We start from the raw sequence: 27,200 nt of genomic DNA on the forward strand, positions 1-27,200 counted from the left end.
TTATCTGATTCTAAGATGCCTAGACATCACTTGTTTCCTCTATACTTCTCTACTTTACACCTGATTATTAGTAGCAGAATGCACCAAATGGACTCCATAGGCAGAGTATAGTGTTGGCTGTCACAGAAACACAATTTGGTGGTATTAGCATTATTAATAAAATTTGTATATCATCCTTTATCTGAAGATCACATCCAAACATAAAAATACAAAATGAAAATACAAACTACACAATAAAACAAAAGCAAAACAAATGAATAATGCCCACCTCCATTTAAAAGGTCATGGAATGTTCAGTCAGCCAAAGGCTTGGTTAAAAAGAAATGTTTTCTTCTGGCGCCTTCCTTACATATCTTTAGCCTCCCTGGGGAGAGCATTTCACAAATGTGTTCTTCAACTGATAAGTGGCTCATTGGACTGTGTCTTTCAAGAAGAACAACTGAGAGAGAACAGTATAGCAGGCATAGAAACATTATGGACACAACATTGCTTTGTGCCCCCTAACCTTGCCTTCACTTGAGCAATTGCTCTGTAGGCACTCCTTGCAGTAGTTTCTCTCTTCTTGTGGCACATGTTAGTCTGGATTTCACAGGTTGGTGTGTGAGTATCTGATGGTTCCATTTTGGTGTATGGAATTAGCCTTAAATGTTTTTTAGGTTTTGTGCAATTTTGTGATCTTATACAGGATCATGTACAACTTGTAAATCCTTGTCATTTGCGCTCTCGCTCTCTCTCTCTCTCTCTCTCTCACACACACACACACATACACACACGTATAAAGTGAATATTTTTACACATGAAAATAGTCTGGAAATAATCTAGGTTAGGAGTAGGGAAATGCATTGTAGCAAGTACCTTTGAATGAAGGTAAGGAAGCAGTAGATTTCATCTTTATTGAACCATAGGTGTTACATCCACACACTTTATAGTACAGATGCTCCACTGCAAGTTAAGTCCCTTTGCTTATTTCTGTCTGCTTAGCTTTCATTCAGAATGCTCCTGAGAGAGCTTCTCATCAGCTCCTGAAGGCATCCTGGGACACCTGTTTCATGTTCACCTCCCTTTCTTCCCATGCAACTTGACAGTAAAGTGCCAGATACTCTCTCTGCACAAAAATACTTTCATAAGTCCACAAGATGCCACAAAGAGCTTTCACTAAATGGGGGAAACATATCTGTTGGCTGTATCTTTCTTCACTTTTTGAAACTTATTTGTTAGATGAGTTGAGCTATACTTGCACACATTTCAACACAGGCACTTGCATCAGGATCTCAGGAAGCTTCCTGGTTTTGCTCCCTGTCTGGGACTGCCAAAAAATGAATTTGCATGATATATTTGGTTTAGTGGGACACAAGTTTTGCAAGCTTACATTAAAGTGGCATTGTAAACCAAACAGTAATAGACAGAATGTTGCAATGTCACTTATGGCACACAAGCCAGAGTTGTGCTTCATTTAAAAAAAATAAATGTTACAGAATGCATCAAACTCAAAGAAAGGTAATAATTCCATCTGTTGGCTTACATTACCACTTTTCTATAAATGAAAAAAAATGAGAACTTTGAGCAGTATCAGAGAGAAAGCCACAAGTGACAATCCCAATTTGCAACTACACAGATTTATTCTATTTAAGAAATATACTTTACAGCTTTTGACAATGATTTCAGTAGACTTCAACTTGATAGTATCAATTTGATATTTTAAATAGAATATCTGCAGCTTTCTCTTCATCAGTCTAGAAATTCCTTATATTACTTAAGCAGAGATTCCTTAATTACTGAATTATGTGCTGTAAGAATGTGTGATCAATTTTATTTATGCAAAGAGAAGAAAAATATTGGGAAGTCTTTATCCATGGATTTAGAATTCCTGTATTCTAATTTATCCACATTGGAATTTGCTTATTATAATATAAAAGTAGAGTGGTGAACTCTACCAATGTATAGCAGTAGACTGAGATATTTTTCTCAACTTACTTTAAAAGATGTGCTCATTATGAAACCTGCACCTGAAATGTTATTATCCATTTTTATTTTTAATTCTGCTAAATTAATATGGTAGATTCTGCAAGTGTTTTTGGATGTTGCACATCTTCTGAAAACAGTCCAGTGTACGAATATGGTATTTTTACCTGCTTCTTTTATATTGCAAAACGTAACCCTGAAGAAATCTAGATATAAGAACAATTCAAAGTGGTATAAACAAACAAACAACAACAATGCTTCAGGAATGCAAGCCTGCATCTTATTTTGAATCTCCTGGGAAACTAGGCAAATAAACTTGGCTACTTTATATGCCAACATAGCAGTTCAAAGCACGTCAAAGTGCAAGGAGATCAATAGGTGCCGCTCCAGCGGGAAGGCAAACGGGGTTTCTGTGTGCCACATGACCCGGAAGCTGTACACCAGCTCCCTCGGCCAGTAAAGTGAGATGAGTGCCGCAACCTCAGAGTCATCCGCAACTGGACCTAATGGTCAGGGATCTCTTTACCTTTACTTTATACGTATGCTAAAAGCTAGTTATCTTTTTAAAAGAAACAAATGAATTATTCCTTCGTTACTGTAATGCTGTCCAAAGTTCAAAGAATGATTTTCGATGTGTTTTTGAAGGGTAAACACAGTCCAAAGGTTATATAGCAGGATTTTTTGTTTTGCTTTGCTTTTTTTTTGTCATGAGGGCCACATTTAACCATGGCCAATTCTCCATGCCTGCATGCCAGTGGCAACTGTGGCAGTATAGGGGTGTATCCAGTACACACTCTTGCATACCCCGCCTTCACACAAAAGGCATATAGAGCCTTGGGCATACACACAGGCATGCATCCCTCCTCAGCTAATTCATGCAGATCAGCTGAGTGGGGGGGGCTGTAAATTTCTCTCTGCTCATCAAACGAGCAATCTGCTGGCTGGGGACAGTTTGCATCTTCAATAAGGGACTGGGCTTTGCCCATCCTAGCTAGGTGCCTTTGCAGCCAACATCAGAGGGGTCTAGGAAAAAAATAATCCTTGGGGACCAGATCAGATTCCTGAACTGGGAGTTAGACACCCCTGTTATATACCATGCGAAATAAGTTTTGGTTAGCTTTTTTGTGGCTTCCATTCCTGTGCATTAAAACGGTTTACCTAATGAGACACAAATGCTGTGTGCCACTGAAAATCCAGTTTACCCCTGTGACGCTGCAGGATTCAAGCTGCCCATTTCCCAGACATGGTCATAAATATGAATATCCTGCTATTTCAAGAATCACAATGGACCCATGTAAAGTGTTCCTTAAGGGCTTTTCACATTTGGTGTAAAACATTGCTAATCTAAACATTGCTAGGAGAGACACTAAGTTTAGGGTTGCATGAAAATAATCTAATTTCTTTTAGAGGGTGTGCATGCAGCAGCTATGTTCTTATTGCTGCCAATAGTGCTTTAAAGCGGCTGTTTTCTCAGTGTGCTCCTGCAGGGTTAAGAGAGGATAAGCCACAGAGCTCTCGGAATCAGAAGAAATCAAGATCATACAAAGGATATTGGTCCTGAAGCCCCAAAAACAAAATAATTGGCAAAGATGACTGAACACACATTCTCTATGGTGCCCTAGTCTCAATGGAGGCTGTTGTTCTAAAAGGCACAGATATGAAAGGGAAGTCTGTTCTTAGACAGTAACCCCAAGGTTGTAAAGGGGTCCGTGATGAAACTAGCCTTTCTTATGTCATTGTAAGTATGGAAATGAAATTATGCACAGAAAAGCAAGCATGGCGACCCAGTGTGAGTTCCAGTATCCAGTCTGCTCCTCAAGTTATTTATTGGGTCCAGTTACAGATAGGTAGCCGTGTTGGTCTGCCATAGTCAAAATAAAAAAATTCCTTCCAGTAGCACCTTAAAGACCAACTAAGTTAGTTCTTGGTATGAGCTTTCGTGTGCATGCACACTTCTTCAGATATTATTGGGGGCATGGTAGTCTTTGTAGGAAGATCAGGCAAGTAACACTAAAAGGATGCAAGCACTGTGATGATTAGCTTGTTTTTCTTAAGTTTGTTGGACTATAACATAGATATAATACAAACATATTTCTGAAAACAAATTGGCTATCTCTCAGAATTTTTATTAGATTATGAAACTAGATGAGACAAGCTCCCACAGCTGTTGAAAATAAAGTGTTTAGAATTGGACAACAGGGTTTGCCCTTCACTACTCAGTCATTTGGCAGGGAAATTGCAGGGAGAAATAACATGCCCCCCCCCCACAATTTCCTGCATAAAAATAGGAAACCAATTGGACCCTTTTGTTGAATTAGACACATAAAGACTTACAGTAAAGGTACAGTACACCCTTTCAACCACAAGCTCTCGGGTGATTGAGGAAAAATTACCACCAGCAGAAAAACATGATGGTTTTGTTGTAATCAAATGCAGTCTAGTAACGGTGGAGTTGGAATAAAACAAACAAACTTGAACTCTCTATTGCATGGGTTGGCAAACTAAGGCCCGGGGGCCAGATCCAGCCCAATCGCCTTCTAAATCCGGCCAGCAGACGGTCCGGGAATCATTGTGGTTTTACATGAGTAGAATGTGTCCTTTTATTTAAAAGGCATCTCTGGGTTATTTGTGGGGCATAGGAATTTGTTCTTCCCCCCAAAAAAATATAGTCCGGCCCCCTGCTGGTCTGAGGGACAAGGTCTGAGGGACAGTGGACTGGCCCCCTACTGAAAAAGTTTGCTGACCCCCTGAGTTATGTATTATCAGCATGGCAAGAGATAAAGAGCAAGGCTGAGAAGCAAAAGAAATTTCTCATAAAGGCAGGATTTGGGGTATAGCATGTCACTGAATGTCTTGATGAATCCTGATGCCTATTTTCTTATTTTTAAAGTTTTATTTTTTATATAAAATATGCTACCTTTCAGCATTAGTTTTTATGATAATTTTCTATCATTCCTGGTCTTTGCATTTGACCTTTGTATAATTTCCATACTATTCTTTAAATTATTAGCTATTTTAGTATAGTTGCTTTTTATGTTGTTTTAATTATATTACTGTTTAATTACTTTTGAATGATCATTTTTGCATACAGTACTCCTCATACATTGTCACCTTCAATTGTTCTCCACATTCATATATCCCAACTTATATTTCTGTTTTACACCAATGTATTTGTGTTCTGCATGGTTGAAAAGAAGAAGAACCTTGGTCTGTTCTGAAAGATCCACTTGAGATAATGAACATTTAAATTAAGCATTTTTAGTAAGGAAAACTTTGACAAACATATTTTAATTCTGAAAAAAAGTGTTCATTTCTTTAAAAATGAACCATATCTGTATCTTGCCAACTCTTTCTCAATATGTTAATTTGATCCTAGACGTATCATAAGCAATCTGTTAATTATTCACCTTCTTTCACAAACTGAATTGAGGTATAGCTTCACTTATTTGCACGGGCACAACTTGCTGTGTTTTAATTAAAAAGTGAGTACTATTCACTGTTTTTGGAGAAAAATGCTTACTAGAAAACCTGGTTCTTAAGGTTATTTATTTAGCATTCAGGATACATTTAGTTAGCAATGAAATTGTGGCAAGTGGTGATTTTAGATGACTGTAATCTATGTGCTAGCCACTTAAAAGTTTACTTGTAGTAGTTATGAATGTTGTAGGCAGGTAGTATCTTCTTCGCTGTAACTGCACCCAATTTGTTACCATCTTTGTACTGTACTAGGTTTATAATCAGTGTTTTTTGTTCTTTAAAAAATGTTTAGGGGTACTCTCATTTTCCTACTCATATTGAAATACTGCCCCTTAATGAGGCCAAACTTAGATTCACATAATGTTTAGGGCTATGCATAAACCTGCGCCCTCGCCCCCCGAAAAAAAAAACACTGCTTACAAGTAGCTAACTTGGTACAGTAGTGCTGAACAGCTTTGCTGAAGGCTTCAGATGACTTGCTTCCCATGTGGTTGCTAGTGTCATGTAGTACATAATTAAGAAGCTACTGCGAGACTATCCATTGTTTCCATCTATTTGGGCAATTATGTCAAGACCCTAATCAAGAAATGGTACAAGAATACGATGGAAGCCTGTAGAAAAGAGTACAAACAAAGAGTACAACCAAATGATTTCATAAGGCCCTAAAGATGATCCCTTGTAGATGAAGCATTTTCTCTGTGGGTATGGAGTATAGGAATACTTGACCATGAAATGGCTTCCTGAAAGGAGATGACAAATCCCAAAAGCTACAAATCACTTTTAACCTTTCTGCCATTTAAATGTGTGTGTGCGCACACACACACACACACACAAAATGTGGGGAAAGTAATGCTCCAGTACTAGCTCAGTCTTGTTCATACCAAACTTTGTAAAGTTGTTAAGAAAAGTGTATGAACAAAATTAGGACAGATTGCCATTTTCTAAAAATAGCAATGCTTTCCCAGTGTATTTAAAGTCATTTGGGGGATTTTTCAGAAGTACTTACCAGGTGTCAAATTAAATGTAGCCCAAGGCTAGCAGCTGTTGGGTGGTGATGTCATTTTTTTTCCGGCGCCAATGCATGCTGTTGTCATTATCATCTTGAAAAAGAGAAGCAGATAAGGTACAGTATAAGAAGTATAATGCACAGCATACAATTTGGGATGCAAGCATAAAAAGTGTTGATACATGGGTTAAAAATTACAAACAGTTTCTGCAATATTTTGGTTAATTCTATATTCTGCCTAAAAATTTCACACCACTTAACTGGCCTACCTTTGCACACAAAATCCAAATGAATGGTTAAGGATATATATTTTAAAAGCTTGAAGAGATTATGAGTACAGTTTCATGCCCAGTAGTGGTTAGTAGTAATTAGACCTGGAAGGCTGGCGGTAAATCCCTGTTCAGCCATGAAAGTCACTGGGTGACCTTGCACCAGTCACAGTCTCTCAGCCTAACTTACCTCACATAGTTGATTAAAGGGGGAGGAAGAGAACCATATATGCCACCTAGAGATCCTTGGGTAAAAGGTAGGATATGAATTTATTTATTATGTCACACCTTTGGACACAAGGGTAGCTGATCTACTGGGCCAGTGAAGGTGCTTCCCTCTCCCTGCCAGTGTGTGTGTGTGTGTGTGTGTGTGTGTGTGTACACACATACCATTTCTTATTGGACCACAGCATTGTCTTTCAGCTGGTAAATCTGGATCCATTATCTAAGAATCACCAGGTGAAACCTGTTAGCTTTTTTTTTTTTTTTAGGGAAGAGGGATGAAAGGACAGTAGTAGTAAAACAAAAAGACAAATATTTTAAGGTTTTTTGAAGTCTGTGTTGCAGATTGGAATTAAAGATGAGTCCTGGTCTGAAGACATTTAAGGACTTCAAGAATATAGTAGTTGCTGGTGTGTGAATGCACTATGTTAATGTTGACTGTGCAGTGTGTTCCTCTCTGTATTATGAAAAAAATATAATTAGTATACCTTAGATATACCAAGCCTAGGGATGCAGGTGGTGCTGTGGTCTAAACCACTGAGCCTAGGGCTTGCCGATCAGAAGGCCAGCAGTTTGAATCCCCACGACGGGGTGAGCTCCCATTGCTCGGTCCCAGCTCCTTCCAACCTAGCAGTTCGAAAGCACGTCAAAGTGCAAGTAGATAAATAGGTACTGCTCCAGCAGGAAGGGAAACAGTGTTTCTGTGCGCTGCTCTGGTTTCGCCAGAAGCGGCTTAGTCATGCTGGCCACATGACCCAGAAAAACTGTCTGCGGACAAACATTGGCTCCCTTGGCCAGTAAAGAAAGATGAGCCCCAAAACCCCAGAGTTGTTCGCGACTGTACTTAACTGTCAGGGGTGCCTTACCTTTACCTTTTTAGATATACCAAAAGTATGATGGCACATTTGCTCACATATATTGTTCTTCAAGATGGCCCATTAAAGGTTTCCTGCAGAGACCCTAAGTGTCCCCTGTGTTGAAGAACAGTAAAATTTTGGCAAGAAGTTATTTAAGTCAATGAGCCTTGGAATATGCCTCAGCCAGCTTTCTTTTCCTCATTCCTACTGCTTGAATTAAAAGACTTAGTATTCTAGGAAGAAAGAGCTAACACTTTTGGATTCTAGTGAAAGACTGGATACTACATAAAAATAGGAGCTTGTAAAATAATATATTTATATAGTTTTACTGTAATACTTACTGCTGATTTTGACTGAGTTACTGAATTAAGAGGCCTTTTCACTTATCACTGTGTCAAATAGCAATCATAATACTTTCAGGCTTAACTGCAAAGGAGATCATAAGACCTTTGCATTGAACACAGATGCTTATCTGATGTTTTCGTGATGGCATTTATCAAGGAAGCATTCATAAATGTGCCTTGAGAACTGAATTATAAGGGTTACCTCAGCAACTAGATTTGTTGAGGATTAATTTCAACAACTTATTATTTATATGCCACCCATCTGACTTGGTTCCCCCAGCCACTCTGGAAGGCTTCCAACAAATTAAAACATCAAACATAGTAAAACATTAAACATTAGAAACTTCCCCAAACAGGGCTGCCTTCAGATGTCTTCTAAAAGTCAGATAGTTGTTTATTTTATTGACATCTAATGGGAAGGTGTTCCACAGGGCAGATGAGACTACCAAAAAGGCCCCCTGCCTGGTTCCCTGTAGCCTCACATCTCATAGTGAGGGAACCTTCAGTTGGCCCTTGGAGCTGAAACTGTCCCCTCCTGGAATCGCAGAAAGCAGTGGTTCCAGCACAGCCATGACAGGGTGGGGTGTTCCCTCTTCCTTGCTTTGGCATGGTGGGAGGGGTTACTTCTTGCTGCATGAGTATAGGTGGTGCAGGCATTAGCACTTGCATAATGAAAGCCGATCACCATAATATTTGTATATTTCTGTAGTTTCTGGTGGTGGAAAACTCATTCTGAATCAGACCACACGGGCTAGAGCTCAACATTGAGCCTACCAAGTGGCAATGGCAACAGAAGACCTTCTTCACCGCCTCTATTGCATCTGCAGAAAACAGCAACAGGAGACTCTTTCAGGTGGTTTGCAATCTATCGGAACCACCTTTGTCACTGGGGCCTGGTAGGGACCCCCAAATCTCCTGCAATGCTTTTGCAAAGTTTTTTGCAGATAAAGTCACTCAGATTCGGAAGGAGGTAGACCCCACCGTGGGAGCAGGGCCAGGGCGGGAGAGTGCTGGAGTCTTGTCTAGTCATGTTACATGGGATCAATTCCAATCTGTTATCTCCGAGGATGTGGATAGGCTGCTTGGACTAGTGAAACCGACCAACTGTCTCCTTGATCCTTGCCCATCCTGGCTAATAAAAGCAAGCTGGGAAGGGCTGGGGGATGGGCTCTGTGGGGTTGTGAATGCTTCCCTCTGTGAGGGAGCCTTCCCAGACCTGCTGAAAGAGGCGGTCATTAAACCACTTCTTAAAAAAACATCTTTAGACCTGGCCAATATGGCCAACTATCGCCCAGTCTCAAGTCTACCATTCTTGGGCAAGGTGATTGAGCGGGTGGTTGCTTATCAACTCCAAGCATCCCTGGAGGATGTGGACCATTTGGATACCTTCCAATCAAGATTCAGGCCTCACCATGGGACTGAAACTGCCTTGGTCGCGCTGGTTGATGATCTCTGGCAGGCTAGGGACAAAGATGAGAGCTGTTTCCTAGTTCTGCTGGATCTCTCAGTGGCCTTTGACACCATCAACCATAACTTTCTTCTGGACCGTCTAGAGGGGCTGGGAGCTGGGGGCACTGTTATACAGTGGTTCCGCTCCTTCCTCCTGGGCCATGTTCAGAAAGTGGTGTTGGGGGATGAGTGTTCAGACCCCTGGGTTCTCACTTGTGGGGTGCCTCAGGGTTCTGTCCTCTCCCCCATGCTTTTTAATATCTATATGAAGCCGCTGGGAGAGATCATCAAGTGGGGTTGGGCTGAGTGTTCACCAGTATGCAGATGATACCCAGCTCTACCTTTCTTTTAAATCAGAACCAGTGAAGGCGGTGAAGGTCCTGTGTGAGTGTCTGGAGGCAGTTGAAGGATGGATGGCGGCTAACAGATTGAGGTTGAATCCTGACAAGCCAGAAGTACTTTTTGGGGGACAGGAGGCAGGTGGGTGTGGGGGACTCCCTGGTCCTGAATGGGGTAACTGTGCCCCTGAAGGACCAGGTGTGCAGCCTGGGAGTCATTTTGGACTCACAGCTGTCCATGGAGGCGCAGGTTAATTCTGTGTCCAGGGCAGCTGTCTACCAGCTCCACCCTACCTGAGACCCTACCTGCCTGCGGACTGTCTCGCCAGAGTGGTGCATGCTCTAGTTAACGCCCGCTTGGACTACTGCAATGCGCTCTATGTGGGGCTACCTTTGAAGGTGACCCGGAAATTACAATTAATCCAGAATCCAGCTAGACTGGTGACTGGGAGTGGCTGCTGGAACCACATAACACCTGTCCGGAGAGATCTGCATTGGCTCCCAGTATGTTTCCGTTGGTGTTGGTGCTGACCTTTAAACCCCTAAACGGCCTCAGTCCTGTATACCTGAAGGAGCGTCTCCACCCTCATCATTCAGCCCGGACACTGAGATCCAGCTCCGAGGGCTTTCTGGAGGTTCCCTCATTGCGAGAAGTGAGGTTACAGGGAACCAGACAGAGGGCCTTATTGGTAGTGGCACCTGCCCTGTGGAACACCCTCCCTTCAGATGTGAAGGAAATAAGCAGCTTTCCCATCTTTAAAAGACATCTGAAGGCAGCCTTGTTTAGAGAAGTTTTTAATATTGAATGCTGTATTGTTTTTAACACTCAATTGGGAGCTTCCCAGAGTGGCTGGGGAAACTCAGCCAGATGTATAAAGAAATTATTATTATTATTATTATTATTATTATTATTATTATTATTATTATTATTAAAACAATGCTGAAGGTGGCTTAGAACATGAAAATATTTACATAGCAGAAATAGTCAAGAAGTACATATATGTCACAGGAGCGTGCTGGTCAGTGATCACACAGTTCAAAGATGGAGTTTATTGGCAAAAATACAATCCCCACAAACTTTATAGAATGCCATTGCTAATGAAGAGAGCAGCTTATTCCTGGTTGCCTTCATCTATGAAAATCAATTGTGAAGCCTGAAAGTCCCTACTTCCTCAGGGCTTTTTCCAAACAATTGGAAACTGTGCTTGTGTGCAGCCAACCCCCCTCCCCCTTTTATGCCTCTTCTGATTCTGGAAGACAAAGGGGGAGGGAGCTTATTGCAGCAGGAAGGGGAGACACCCATGCTTCTTCACCAGCCTAATTCATCTTGGCCTCCCTCATCCCACTGCTCTCTGCCACAGACTCCCAACTTACTAAACCCTGTTACATCTTCCAAACTAGGTTTGGTAGCCTAGTGTGCCTGATGAGCACTATCCTGGGTCTCCACCTTTAACAGCTTGTTCCGTTCATGCACAAATTGCTAAAAACTATCACTGAGTGCGTAGCAGAGCAGAGTCTTTTACATATCTAAATTGGCTGAGTTGCATAGCTGTGAACTGGGAAATGCCACTTTAAGAGAACAACATTTAGCAACAAGGTTTAGTGGTGACGCAACTAGCTTATAAAAGTGCTTCTAGCATTTAGCCCTCAGTCCATTTTTCCCCTTTGCTTCTAAATTATACCAAAAGACATTTGAGGCATTAAATAGAAAATCACTTTGCAGAGGACTGGTTGTTAGTATGAAAAGTACACTTAAATGAATATTACATTTTCATGTATTATTTTTTTTTAAGATGGAATGGAGTAATTCAACATTATTTCATTCCCAGCTACCATTTGTGAGGAAAGAAATATAAATTGCAGCAACAGATTCTGAGCACAGATTATCAGTCTTTTAAGACTGTCATGTCTTTCTCTTGTGAATTTATTCTGCTGAAGCAGCAGCTCATAGCATTAGCAAAAGAGCGATCTTCTACCTTCAGGAGTGTTTTTGCATGGGGCAAATACAGGCAGCCATTTACCAAACTGTACATACTATAATTCACCATTTCCCTACTTCTGCAGTTTTCTAGAGTGGTGAGGAACTATTCTAAAATTATCCCCACAAATTAGGATGATGCAAAAGACAGCTTTCAGTTTGTAAGGGTTTTATTAAAGTTCTTCATTATAGAATAAGATACAGAAAATTAATGTAAAAGTCACAGCATCTCAAAATCATTCATTTCTTTTCCCCACGAAAAGTCCAAGAGGTGTTCCTGAATTGTTTTATTATTGGTATATGTCAACCATGTTTTTTTCTTTAATACCAACTTTTTCTCCTTTAACTCCCACCACCATACCAAGTAATAGTACATTCTTCCATCCATGTCCATGTTAAAATTTCTCCATTGTGATCACATATTGGAATAATATTCCACAATTCTTTTATTGTTACATATCCTTTAATTCTCACCCAGTTCCATATGTTCAAATTCCATATCCTTTCTTGTTTCCATTTCCTGTTGTATTTACCCTAGTATTCTAATCTCCTCCTCCAGGACTTTCCATTTACGTTTCTTCCACTCTTTTTCCAGAGAGAGTACCATAAATTTAGTAGCATCATTCTCTGAATTCACTCCAATTAGTATGTCAAATGCTTTCTGTTAGAACTGAAGAAAGGCAGGACTGAAGTTTTCCCAAAGCTCTCCCCCCCCCCCGTCAATTACATCAATGCCAGATCCAGATGACCAGTTATGGTTTAATCTTCCCCTTCCCCTCCAAGCCCTTGTATGAAAGGTATTTTCATTTCACCATGTGCTTTCTCCAATTTTGTCATTTCATCATCCAGCTCTGCATCAATTTTGTCTCTAAGTAGTCTCCAGTTCCCTTTTTCAGAGGTTCAGTGGCCATCCTTCATGTATGATTTAGCTGAATTTCCTGCATTACAGGGGGTTGGACTAGCGCAGTCCCTTCCAACTCTACAATTCTATGGTCGTGTGATAAATTAATGCCGTACAAAAGCTACACTTAAGCAGCTTTCAGATGGAAACTTCAACAACCCACATCCAAATGGTTGATGATATTAAGCTTAAGGGGAATTGTGCTTAAATTCCTCCCATCACCTTCAGTTTTGAATCATTTCATATTCCTCTTCAGATTTCATGGATCAGAGCAATGTACAAAACAGCAGAAATACTTGAAGTTAACTAGGCTGGATTGTTAAGCAAGCATACTGAAGAAACTGAAGCCAATCTGAAAACTTGTCAAAGCAATGGGAGTTATTGCACTGGGATCAGACGATGGTTGTACCTTTCTGTTATGTCTTCAGGCAGCCTCACAGTAGGAGGGTTATTGGTTATGCACTAAAAGCAATCTTAACAAAGTTCTTTTGCTGGATTCAGATGGAGGAAATTCCTGTGATTGGGATGACACTTCCCACTAGTGATGGCCAGTAGGGTCCTGTATTCTACTGTCCTCCTGTCCAGGGGGAGGGGCTACCTGTTTGCAGGTTTGTTCTGAGCAGTCCTTGGTAGAAGCTTGTTTTCTTGATCGTATTCTTGAGCAAAAAAGTTTTCTTTTTACTGATAGTGAAAAGTGTTCATTCTTTCAGTTTAGATTCTTTGTTTGGGTTGTAAGTGATTTGGTGTGATTGAATGCTTCCCTCAGGTTGTCCTTCTCTTTTTTCTTTTTCTTTTTCTCCTCTTCCCTCACTGGGCAGGGGCACTTTACACCCAGGGCATTCTTTCTAGCTGCTTAGTTTAGTTCATAGAGGTTTTTCTGTGTGGTTCATGGCTGCGGCAGGGCTGGACAGAGTTGTTTCCCTCAATAAACTTTGGGCAGGGCTGCCATTTTGAAGTGTTCCTCAACGGCACATTCAACACAAGCGCTTGAGGCTTGTTTTTTTTTTTTTTTTTTTTTTTTTTTTTTTTGCTGCTGTGCTCCATGTTCTCAGGTATTCTATCTTTCTCTGCTCTGGCCAGATCACCCACATCCAACCCAAACTTTTATCAGTAGGGCATTTGAACTATTCCTGTTAGTGAGATCACTCATTCTCCCTGCTTTTTTTAATAGCTTCAGCTGCATGTATACTGGAAAGTTGGAGCAGCTTCAGGAGGGTCCTGTCAATATGCCGTTTAGACAAGAGTGCCATTCTGTGCTGGGATTGTGTGTGCACCTGAATGGTGTCAGTTGGGTTTTTGTTTTTGCTTCTCAGTCCATTTTTTCTGCCCAGTTTTGTTCCTTATCTCCTGGTTCCTCCTGTGTCTTAATATTGGGTCTACCTTATTCACCTGATCAGCAAAAGTATTGCTGTCTACTCTCTTGCTCTCAGGTAGGTTGGGTTGGGGCTGTCAGGGTTTGGAACTTTAATTGGGTTTTCCAGTTTGGGGGGTTCCTCTCATTTTCTGCCTTGGGTATGGCTTCTCCCCCTATTTCTGTGGCCTTTCAACAGGAGGTGGTGAGGGAGCTTTCTGATTCCAGGTTATTAGTTTCTGGGGTTCACCTTTTATTAGTTTTTACAAGCGTTCAAACTGAATCATGCTCTAGCTGAAAATATACATGCACCCTCTAAGGCTCTTTTATTACTATTTTGCATGCAATGACTCTTAGATTGCTGACTTCCAACCCACAACTCCCATTGATTTTCAGCCTCAATAAAGAATGGTGTTTGCTAAGAATAAGTAATGATTTCTAAACCTTCCAAAAATCAGATGGTAGAGTCTTCATAGAACTATAATTTCTAAAGGCAAGTGTGAGATCACCTGCTTGGTGCCATTGCCATTATAAGAGAACAAGGGAGGTATTCATGGTGAGTTCCGGCATCTCTTTTTCTAGAAAAACAGCACTGACACTAGTCATCTTGGTGATATCCTTGTTTTCTGTGTATTGGGAGGATTTGCGTTTGTGTTTGGGGATGAATGTTCAGATATACAATCTCACCAGCTTTCTGAAATGGTTCACTTTTCCCCATGGAAGTGATATCAAGTGCTTTTCTAAAGATGAAGATCATGTCTCCATTTTGAGATAGTACTTTCTGACATGGAGAACATTACATCATTTCAGCTCAGATTACCATTGTAACGCATCATAATGAACAAGTAAATACAATTGTAATGGAGGTGTGTATGGATTATGTATATGTCTGTAAACATTTCTATCATTTCTATTTGAAATATTCATATGTGTATAGGCTGCAATTTGGCAGGTAGGCAGGAACGTTTAATGCCCATTAAAAGATATGAGTCTATAATGTGTGTGTATGGCTGAAAGCATGTTTGTAAACTTTATATATAATGTTACTTTTATTTGTCTCACTAAATGGTGTTCAGTATGCTGAACATAATAATCCAAGTTGCATCAAAGTGATGTACAGTTACATTGTATTTGATTACAGACAAGCCATAGGTATGGGCAGAATAAAAATAGTAATAATAATATCAAACTCTTGTTATTTGCTTCCAGACTATATAGTTAGCTTTTGCAGATAAGCCTATAATGTGGGTAGGAAGAAAATAAGCATCATGGTTCATTGGTCTTCTACTACTTATAGCTGTTTCTGCCCTGTATATCTTGCATTATTACATACCTCTCCAAGACCTTATTAACAAAACAAATTGAAACATGAAGTGTTAACCATGCAAGTGAGGATTGGACAAATAATTAAATAAATCATTTTAACCAGCTTCCCATAGTATACTAGGGATAAAAGAGATTTTAAGACACACACACCCAGCCCTCACTTCTTAAAGTGGTGGATTATTTTCTGCCTATGGATTCGGGGAGCATTATGTTTCCTTTCGTCGTTCTTCACTTGCAGGTTCTTTATTTGAATAAGTAAGTTTTAGTATAATTGCGTCTGCCTAAAGTATTAACATGGGTGTGGGAGAGAGAGAACAGTTGTATAAAGTGTGACCTTGGTACCTGAGAGGACTAAAAATGAATTCCCTGCTTTCCCATTTACTTCAACATACGTGGCAGATTAATAATTTGTTTTGCTTGTTCCATTGTATATACCCCTACTATTAAAGTGAGTGAAGGTCATGTATGGAAGAGCTCCTTGTCTATACTGAATGGAATGGCAGTGATGTCTTTGCTCCTTATTAAAACTTATGGGAAGTTCACCTGGTGTTGATGAGTGTATCAAATTGTTTCATGTGCATCAATTCTGCTAAGCAGGCTTGCGTAGGGATCTTTCAAAAGGAACTTAGGACTGCAAAAGATGTTCCTGATCAGCACCTGTTTATTTGCATATGGAACATGTCATCAATAATACAGGAGACAAGGTCTTAAAGTCAGAAGAACAGCGAGTGAGGTTGGCATCAATTTTGTTTAATAGAACTTCATAAACAAACTAGTCAATGGTGTAACATGAAACTGACAGCTTTCATTACAGTAAAATATATGTCTTTAATTTAGTGGTTTTATGTAAATGTGACCCTATTTTTTCTTTTCATATTTTTTCCCTGTGTTATAGCCTTAATTGCAAAGAGATTAATTTTACTTCCTCTGCCATTCACAGAGGGCGACGAGACAGGAGTGATGGATAATCTACTTGAGGCACTGCAATCTGGGGCAGCATTCAGGGATCGCAGGAAACGAACGCCAAGAACTCAGGGTAGGACATTTACTGAACTTTTTTGGGGATGAGGAAATGTATCTAATGTTCAAAGTCAGGGGGGGAGGGAGTCTGTTTGGGGAAAGCTTGTATTACTGTTTTTGACTCATGTGAAAACTCATCAGGACATGTATATGCATTCACAAGTTTTAAAATTCTAACTGTATCTACAGATAATTGTAGAGGGCAAAAAAGAAAGGAGTAGAGGGTTCCCTGTGTGCTTGATACAGCATTAAATATAAATAAACATTCAACAGTTTGTGGAAAATCATCACCATAATTAAATTGACTTAGCTGAAATCTTTAGACTCTGGGAATTTTTATTATAGTTAGATTTTGTTTATTTGCTTGCTGCACTTTGGCATCAGTCAATCTATTTTTGAAGAGGTATATCCTGCTTTGTATATTTAAGTCGAGCAGTTACTGATGCAAGATTGGTCCTGCCAAGAAGCACCCTGTGCCTGCTCAGCCAACTCTAACAGCGGGGAGGGAGAACACACTCAGCGCAGACTTCTTGGAATAGAGGAGGAAGCATTTGAAGCTGAAGCAGGAATTGGCTTGAGAGACTGAAAGCACAGATATAGGAGTTGGAAGAGGAAACTGACCTTTTGATTTTCACACACTAGGATCAGAAGTTTCTGGTTGTGGTACATGAGGATGGGGAAGAAGGGAATGGGTGAACCTAAGGCTTATGATTGTCTGTGCACATAAGACTATAACCTACTTTAGTGTTACTTAAAAGTGATATGTGACTATAAAAATGCATACATATTTGCTAACCATTTGTTAATATTTACTATATTTATACTAAGTTTTTATTGTGTATATATTTACTTTGCAAAGAAAAAGAAATGATTTAGTGCTAGGTCTCAATATAGGCACAGGGAGAGTGGGGTATAATTTACCAACTGAAGAAAGCAATAGATTGTATTGTAATTCTACAGAATTCTAGGACAGAGATGCAATGTAATGCTTCCTTGTCCCTTTGTTGGATCCAGGAATATTAGCCTTTGCTGGTTGTAGTTGTGGGTGAGGAAGATTGTTACATCTCCTTCCTTCCTTGTTCAACTCCTGTTCATATGAAATTGCTAGGAATTTTAAATATGATCATGAAAGGGAACCAGTGGACAGACTCCTTATGCAATCTTACAAAATTGTAAGCTGTCAACAAATCTGATTATTGCAGAAGGTTATTATGAGTAATCTTTGGCTGGGAGGTGGAATTGTATCCCGTGTACCTGTGTTTATAGAAATAGTATTAGCTAAAATGTTTTCTGATAGATACATAGATAAGACAGAATGCTCCCAGGTATAAAGGAGGATTCTCTTTGTTGAGACAAAGTAATATGTTTTCCTTAGCTTCTTTGCTGTCTAATCAGTTTACACCATCTAATATTTTCACAAATAGCCTCCACAAATCCTACTAATTGCCCTGTAGAGTAAATTCAAATAGGAGGTTGTAGTATTGATCCTACCATAATGTGTTGTAAATGTCACATTTAGTCTGTGCATATTAAAGGCTTATTGTAGTCTGAAGTACAAGTCCACAAAACGAAGTGTATATTTAATGTTTCTTTTTATGTACTTTTGACACTGAGTGGCCTACCTTTCCCAAGGACTCAGTATTGTATCCTAATACAGGTTCAGACATACAGATTTAATAGTAAAAACTGTATTTCAGGTGTTCATTCATATGTCACAAAACATGGTATAGCAAACTAATGGTTTATTTATTTTATTTTGACTGAACGAAATATAATTAAATATTGTTGCATCAACTTTCTGCCTATTTATGCTGTAAAAAGGAAAAGTGCACCCTACATATTCACTGAGGTTTTGACTGTTGTAATACAATCAGCTGCATGTGAGCAAAATGTTTGCTCTTCTACTACTGCACATCTACATGAAATATGATTAAATCACACTGGCACTGAAACATTTTAAGTAGTCACAATTTCTCTCTCTCCTACTTATGTAAATATTGTAAAGGGGATGAGTATTTTAAATGTGGAATTTGAATCTTACCTGGCTTTCCTTTTTAATGATTCAATGATAGTGAAATCCCTTCTCCTTTAAACAATTCTGCCAGCATCCTGTCATACCAGAAACTTCTTAAAAGGACATATGTTGAACAGTATCCATCACTCTTTCACCAATTATCCATGACCTTTTATCCTAGCCTCAGGCTATGAGATTATAAAACAAGACCAATTCTGAAATATATTCCCTCTAATATTAGTTTAAGCACCCCCCCACATACACATTTCTAACAATTTTTCTTTTTTAAAAAAATCCACTAAGCTGCTAAATCTTTTAACATCGAATTACATTTCTGGAAACCTTAATAGCTGCTGCCCTTTTAGGAGTGTCCTAGTTCAGAAATACTGCAGCTGCGGTTACTATGTGCCATCATTTCCCCCTCTTTCTAATTACAGCAAAGTTACAGCTTTGAGGTACATACTATGGCTGTTTAGCCGTTACCTGAGCCTCTTGGGCTTGCCGATTGGAAGGTTGGTGGTTTGAATCTGCGCGACGGGGTGAGTTCCCGTTGCTCTGTCCCAGCTCCTGCCAACCTAGCAATTCGAAAGCACACCAGCGCAAGTAGCTAAAGAGGTACCACTGTGGCGGGAAGGTAAACGGCATATATGCAGCATTCCACCCAGCAGGACTTACTTCAATATAAACAATCATAAAATTGGGTTGTTAGCCCATTTTTAGATTAGCAGTTTATTTCAGAAATATACAACTGTTCCAGTGCCATGGACCTTTATTATTTATACCCCGCCCATCTGGCTGGGTTTCCCCAGCCACTCTGGAAGGCTTACAGCATACAGTGTTCCAGTTCTTATGCAGATCTTCCAGCTAGTAAAAGGCGAAAGATTTATACAAGCTGAGGTGAACCCAGAGTATAGATCTTCCAGCTAGTGTGGGCTTTCCAGTTTGTTATAATTCTAGAATTTTGCCTTGGCAATTATCATCATGTATATAAAGGTCCTTTTCATGGTCAGGGATCAGCAAACTTTTTCAGCAGGGGGCCGGTCCACTGTCCCTCAGACCTTGTGGGGGGCTGGACTATATGGTTTTTTTTTTTGGGGGGTGAACAAATTCCTATGCCCTACAAATAACCCAGATATGCATTTTAAATAAAAGGACACATTCTACTCATGTAACAACATGCTGATCCCCGGACTGTCTGCCGGCCAGATTTAGAAGGCGATTGGGCTGGATCCAGCCCCTGGGCCTTAGTTTGCCTACCCACGGTGTATGCAGACCTAGTTTTTGAGCTGGGGCCAATGTGGGGATGCTTTTATAGCTGTAACATATACCTTCCGCATTTCTCATAAGTGTGTTGCACTTCAGAAATACTAAACATCTCTTGTTTACATGGTTTTATTTGGTTCCTTAAGTCTTGCTTGCTTTAAAAAATATTAATTCTTCATATCTATTACTATTTATTAAATTTATATATTGCTCTTCATTCAAGGATCACAGGGTGATTTACAACATAAAAACACAAAATATGTAACATAATAGCAACAAACCACAACCCATCTGACACATTTAAAAGGCCATAGATTGTTTAATTAGCCAAAGTCCTGATTGAAGAGGAATGTTTCCTTCCTTCCTTCCTAAATATATGTAATGAAGGCAGCAGATGAGCCTCCCTGGAGCCACAGACATGGAGCCACCACACAAAAGGCTTGTTCTCATGTTGCCACCCCCTGCACTTCTCAAGGAGGGGTCACACAATGAAAAGCCTCAGATAATGATCACAGAGCCTTAGTTTGCTCATCTGGGGAGAGGTGATCCTTAATATATTGTGGTCTTGAACCATTTTAGGCTTTGAGTGGTGCCCTCCTTGTGGAATGCCCTCCCATCAGATGTCAGGGAGATAAAAAATTAGGCAACTTTTAGGCAACATATGAAGGCAGGGAAGTTTTTAATGTCTGATTTTATTATTATTTTTATATTTTGCTGGAAGCTACCCAAAGTGGCTAGGGAAACCCAGGTTAATAGGTGGGGTATAAACAGTAAAAAAATATTGTTGTTGTTGTTGTTGTTGTTGTTGTTGTTGTTGTTGTTGTTATAGCTCAAAACCAGCACTTTGAATTGGACACAGAAACTAACTGGCAGCCAATGCAGTCATGCCAGGATTGGTGTTATATGCACAAATAGTTTTTCCTCAATGAGCAACCTGGCTGAAGTTTCTAGACCATCTTCAGAGGCAGCCCCACATATAATGCATTGCAGTAATTTAACCTAGGGCTTACCAGAGCATACCATCCATCTGGTCTAACAGTGCCTCAGTCCTGGCTGGATTCTGCTTTAGTTCATTGTCTCTCATCTAGTCCATTACTAAAATGTAAGCCTATGGTCTTTTGAAACCAAAGCTTTATTTCTTTTTTAGAGAGAGATTATTATGTTGTTTTGGATTAACAATGCTTTAACAGAAAATAGTTCTTTATCGCTAACAGGTTTTTTATATGTTTTATATGTTTGAGCCCATTTCAATGCATGTAATTTATAATCATACCCCCCCCCATGTTATTTAGTAATTGCTTTAGTCACAGACGTCCATGAACTGTCCTGAGGCAATATAAAAACCTATATTCAGTAAATTACTTCAATTTCTCATGCTACTTATTTTGTAATAGTTCTAAAATAAGTAAGAACTAAATTATATATCTTAGAAGAGTTGGTTGTAAGCAACAGTCTTGGGAAGATGTATTTACTTAGCATATGATATAATCATTATTCTGATGGAGAAAAACATAAAGATATCTTTGTTTTAAATAATAATCACCAGTAATTCATTTCTAATTATTTGACTTCATTTTAATCATTTGGCTTGATAAATACTTTGTAGGAGGTTCCAAGAAATAGCCATTTGGGAACATTTTAGTTCATTTTTTCTTTCTCTCTCTGAAATAAAGATTCAGGCAGTCCTTGTCCCTATCAGTCCTATCAATCGGTGACACATAATACTTTTTGTCAATGCCTTGGCATAATAATGCACTGGATTAGCAGCAATACACTGAGACTTAAAGCATACTAGTCTGAGTCAAAATAAAAAAATTCCTTCCAGTAGCACCTTAAAGACCAACTAAGTTAGTTCTTGGTATGAGCTTTCGTGTGTATCTGAAGAAGTGTGCATGCACACGAAAGCTCATACCAAGAACTAACTTAGTTGGTCTTTAAGGTGCTACTGGAAGGAATTTTTTTATTTTGACTATGGCAGACCAACACGGCTACCTATCTGTAACTCATACTAGTCTGAGGCACTGTTAATATGTGACTGAACTGCCCAGGTAAGTGGCATTCAACCTGAACTGAAAGGGGGTCTATTTCCCCTGAAATTTCAATTATGTCATGCTCTAGCAGGTAGATAGCTTGATTGTCACTGAAAGTATGTCATGTGGCATGAAGCCATTTATCAGTGTAGGTTGTAACTCTGCCTGGATAACAGTGGTCTGAGTTCAGTTATTCATACTGTCAGGGACCGGCTGGACACCGAGGAGTGGAGGCTGGATACTGATTAGTGGACACTGGGAGTGAGGGGTTGGAGACTGACTTGGAAGAAGGGAAGCATGAACTGAGGGAACATGTAACAGCCAGAAGACAAGAGTCAGAGGCAGGAGAAGCTGCAGGATTGTAGAGTGAAGAAAAGTTACAGGAGGAGGGAGAGATACATCAGGCTGGTGTAGACTCAAGGGCTTCCAGACTTCCTCATCCTGCCCCCACCTCTCCTGCTGCACTGTCTCCCAAGACCAGAAGAGGATTGAAGCGAGAGGAGTAGAAGCAGGTTACACACATGCATAGTTTGCGCCGGCTTGCATACAGCTTGGGTGGGGAAGATACATAAGCTGAGGTCAGGGGCAGGGCCTCTCTGTTGTATCAGCTGCCTCATCGGGTGAACACTAAGAGTAGCTGAGAGACGGAGGGCTGATGGACATGCCTTTCCATAACTTGTAGGTGTACTTTTGAGAATACAAAGTTAATTCCTCACTCTGGATATTCCATGCCTGGCAGCGCCATGGCACATACCTTAGTAGCATGTCTTGTTCTTGTTTTTTAATGTGGGTTTTTTGGTATTCTGTATTTTTATACTGTGAACTGCCCTGAGGTCTTCAGATGAAGGGCAGTATACAAATTTAACAGTTAAAGTAAAATAAAAAAATGTCAGTTTCAGGAATCATCATCAGATATTTCACTTTTATTTAGTTAACTCATGTTTCAATTAGACAGAAATAATACAGTGTGCTGTGCGTACTCATCATACTTACAGTATTCAAGTCCTAAATTTCCTGATGGTTATTCCATAAAGGTAAAGGGACCCCTGACCATTAGGTCCAGTCACGGCCGATTCTGGGGTTGCGGTGCTCATCTCGCTTTATTGGCCGAGGGAGCCGGCGTATAGCTTCCGGGTCATGTGGCCAGCATGACTACGCCGCTTCTGGCGCAACAGAACACCAAAACCAGAGCAGTGCATGGAAACACCGTTTACCTTCCCGCCAGAGCAGTACGTATTTATCTACTTGCACTGGTGTGCTTTCAAACTGCTAGGTTGGCAGGGGCTGGGACAGAGCAATGGGAGCTCATCCTGTTGCGGGGATTCAAACTACCAACCTTCTGATCGGCAAGCCCAAGAGGCTCAGTGGCTTAGACCACAGCGCCACCCTAGGCAGCCCTAATTCTAATTGCCAAAGGTGGCCACCCAACATCCTAGAACAACAAGCAACTTCCAGAACAACATGTGGGCACTACTGTCCAGGAACCCTGGGAACAGAAAATCATTGTAATAATTTACACACACACACCGGGATCCTGGAGGGCAGTTCTAAGTCTGGGAGATATAAGAGCGATAACGTTCAAGGTGTGCTACCTGAAGGCAGGTCATGGGTGAAATATCCTCTGGAGCACCATCTGCAGACACTCAGGAATCAACCATGTATTGCTTTGGAAAGGTATGCATGGAAGCCGAAGTAGCCACCTTACAAATCTCCAGAAAAGGGAAACTCTCCTTGAATGCAGCTGAAGTAGCAGCCCTCCTCAGAGAACGAGCTGTGAGACCACCCAGAGGCACTTCTTCAAGTGCATGGAATGCTTGTATAATGGCCTCCTTAAGTCACCCTGAAATAGTGGGAGAGGAAACCCACTGCCTTGGGGATGTCTCCCCAAAAGAAATGAACAGTGCTTCTGGTTTCCAGAAAAAAAGGCCTGTCCAGGTAGAAACTCAAAGTTCTCCTCACATCCAGGGTGTGCCACAAACATTCCCAATCAGACTGTAAAGGTAAAGGGACCCCTGACCAGTCAAAGATGACTGTGGGGTTGTGGCGCTCATCTCGCTTTACTAGCCGAGGGAGCTGGCATACAACTTCCAGGTCATGTGGCCAGCATGACTAAGCTGCTTCTGGTGAACCAGAGCAGCGCACGGAAACGCTGTTTACCTTCCCACCAGAGCGGTACCTATTTATCTACTTGCACTTTGATGTGCTTTCGAACTGCTAGGTTGGCAGGAGCAGAGACCGAGCAGCAGGAGCTCACCCCATCGCGGGGATTCAAACCGCCAACCTTCTGATCGGCAAGTCCTAGGCTCTGTGGTTTAACCCACAGCGCCACCTGCGTCCCTAATCAGACTGTAGATTAGGGCAAAAGGATGGCAAAACCACTGTGCCCTATGAAATTAGACCTTTGTCACAAGAAACCCTCAAGAAACCCTGGGAATAGAAATTCACAGTAAGAATTTCCATTTTTCTTTTAAATGCATACTATGGTACATATGCTAATTATTATGTAAGCTGCTTTTGGCTATATTGTCAGTATTGAGTACCCTGAAGCACAATGCACATTAATTAGAAAAAAGGTAGCTTTTTGACAAATTCTCTTCAGTGAAAGTCATGTTAGGAAAGGATTATATGAACTTATTTTCCTTCCAATGTACTTCTTTTTATTAATAAATTTAGTTCTCTTGATCTCTATTTTTTCTCTGCATAATCAGTTCCCAAAAATGTTTTTTTTAGTGGGACTGATATACATATTGCTAGGAATGCTTTATCCAAAATACTTTAAACTGAAAAAATTATTCCCAACCTCAGACTTTCAATGTACAGTTGACTTACAATGCATGTGCATTTAACTTGAGTGAATTCAGCTTTATTGCTCAAGTCTTCCAAGCAGTAAAACACATAGATGATTTGATTGTTGGCAGTTTAATCTGTCAGTGAAACAAAGCCTCAATCTCACATGGGATTACAGACATTTTGAGATCTTATCAGTTAATGTTTGATCCGCTCAAGAGACAGCAGTGGGAAGTTCCCAATCGCCACATTTCTCACCAAAAAAACCAGCAGCAGCAAATGAGCCCATGCAATCAACCTCTGAAGGTGAACCACAGAAGGTGAACCAAAGTGGTTACTTTGACTGCAGCTGGCTATTGGTGATCCTAAATTGTCCTCCTCTCCTCTCCTGAAACAACATCAAGATCAAAAGAGCAAAACAATTGTCATGCACCTGTAAGTGCTGTGCTGTATGGCCATTTCCTGGTTTTTAAAAGATTGTCTTGACCATATACAGTGGTACCTTGGGTTACAGACGCTTCAGGTTACAGACTGTTACAGACTCTGCTAACCTAGAAATAGTACCTTGGGTTAAGAACTTTGCTGCAGGATGAGAACAGAAATCGCGCGGCAGCGGGAGGCCCCATTAGCTAAAGTGGTACCTCATGTTAAGAAGCGTTTCAAGTTAAGAACGGACATCTGGAACAAATTTAATTCTTAACCAGAGGTACCACTGTACTATTTTTACTTTACACACTATCCTTGGAACATACCTCCAACATAAGTTGTAAGTTGACTGTAGTTATTTTGTGCTTGACAAAGAGAACTGTGTGACTAGGGCTGGAATTCAACAGGATTCCTAAGTTACTCTGAACATCATTTACAAAATGACTATCTGGAAGTGGAGAATGCTGCAGCCTTACATTAGAGTAAGTTATTATGATTATTTTTACCGTATTTTTTGCTCCATAGGACACACCAGACCATAAGACACACCTATTTTTTGGAGGAGGAAAAGAAGGGAAAAAATATTCTGAATCTCAATAGCCAGAACAAGAGGGATCGCTGCGCAGAATTTGCTGTTCTGGCTCCTGGGATAGCTCTGCAGCCTACATTCGCTCCATAAGACACACACACATTTCCCTTACTTTTTAGGAGGGAAAAAGTGAGTCTTATAGAGCAAAAAATAGGGTAATAAGTCCTAGTTAAAATTAAGATAGCTAGCTAACGGATTGCTTCTATAGTATAGTTCAGTCTTCATCATTGCTACACCGCACACTTAGAAGTAGGCATCACTGAACATAGTGAAATTGACATCTAAGTTCACATACATATGATTCTGTGTTGTGTGCTGTGTTTGGTTCCTGTGGGTAAGAGAATATAAGGCTAGCTCCATTCACTAGATGGCTTATTTGCTTCTTGATCTATGTAGTTGTCTATCTGTTGTTGGGAGACAATGAATCTCAAATGTCCAGTTTTCAAAATTTTAACATTTGTATCTTTGTGAAGCAACATATGATGAAAATGTAATGTTCACATTGAGAAACACTGTAGTAGCAGACTAGCACATTAACATTATGGAGATGTGAATGTTCAGCAAACCACTTGCTCTTGAGAGATGGTTCCTTGCTTAGCTCAGTTGTACATTCTCTCTCTCTCTCAATCACACACACACACACACAAACACACCACAACACAACACACACACTTAACATTGTTGAATTCAGAAAAAAACAACTAGGAAAGAGAAGGAAATTGGTTAAAGAACTGCATGAATGTCAAAAGTGCATTAAAAATACACAGCAGGAGGCCTGAGAGCATTTTCCAAATTATAAGGAGGATTGATAACATGAAGACGGTTACTCTCTTCTTCACAGATGAGATTTTTTTTAAAGTGAAATGCTACAATTTGCAACAATAGTAGGTAAGTAATCAGGCAAAGTGCATTATAGAGAGAAGAATAAAACCAAGCAACTCTATAACAGTTGCAAGCAAGTGTAACATTTTAAATGGGCTTAGCTGTTAGTTGCCATCAACTTCTTCAGCAAGATTTATCACCCAGTCCTCTGCCAGTCAGGGCATACAGTACTGAACTAGATGAAGCAATGGCCTGATTCCATATAAGACAGCTACATTTGTTCAAGTGAGGAGAGCCTTAGGGTTCCAATTTGGGATTATGCTGCCTGATTCACATATATAATTTTACATGAAATCAGCTGATAGAACATTTATTTCTTCACACATTCAATCCCCCCCCCCCATTTGAAGTAGAATTGTTATTTCAATGCTTTTGGTGTGGTCATAGGCATTGGATCTTTAGTACCATATTTATTGACATAATAGTGTGCTGGTCACTCTCCCATCATTGTCCTATAGTCCCCATTTTGCATGACAGTGTGGACAGTTTTATAGATAGATGTTTATCATATGGGAAGCTACTTGTGCTGCTCCATTTCTTATTGTGTGTTTGAACTCCTGTGTGTGCGACATTGTAAGGATCTCAAGCCCTCAGCTCAACAGGAAATAATCTGACCATGATAAGGGACTGATGTCAATATCCCCCACTTTCAGATCACCCTCCTCCTGCCCGGCTGAGAAACCAAGGTCCCAAGTGTGGGCCTGCCATG

At 40.2% G+C, this 27,200-nt stretch overlaps 1 protein-coding gene across 7 annotated transcripts in view; it reads left to right on the forward strand.

Moving 5' to 3' along the window:
* Positions 1-27,200, forward strand: part of DIAPH2 (diaphanous related formin 2) — a 352,430-nt gene that overhangs the window by 247,449 nt on the left and 77,781 nt on the right. For 4 of the 7 annotated variants that reach the window (XM_082208586.1, XM_082208587.1, XM_082208588.1 and 1 more), the window contains 2 exons: positions 16,421-16,516; positions 16,929-18,294. In XM_082208586.1, the coding sequence (XP_082064712.1) occupies positions 16,421-16,516; positions 16,929-17,086 (254 nt within the window). In that variant the 3' untranslated portion in view covers positions 17,087-18,294. Of the gene's footprint in view, positions 1-16,420; positions 16,517-16,928; positions 18,295-27,200 lie in introns of those variants that run through there. The other 3 variants (XM_082208590.1, XM_082208591.1, XM_082208592.1) reach the window with 1 other exon arrangement.

This window comes from Podarcis vaucheri, assembly GCF_965113315.1.
Source record: "Podarcis vaucheri genome assembly, chromosome: Z".
Taxonomy (NCBI): domain Eukaryota; kingdom Metazoa; phylum Chordata; class Lepidosauria; order Squamata; family Lacertidae; genus Podarcis; species Podarcis vaucheri.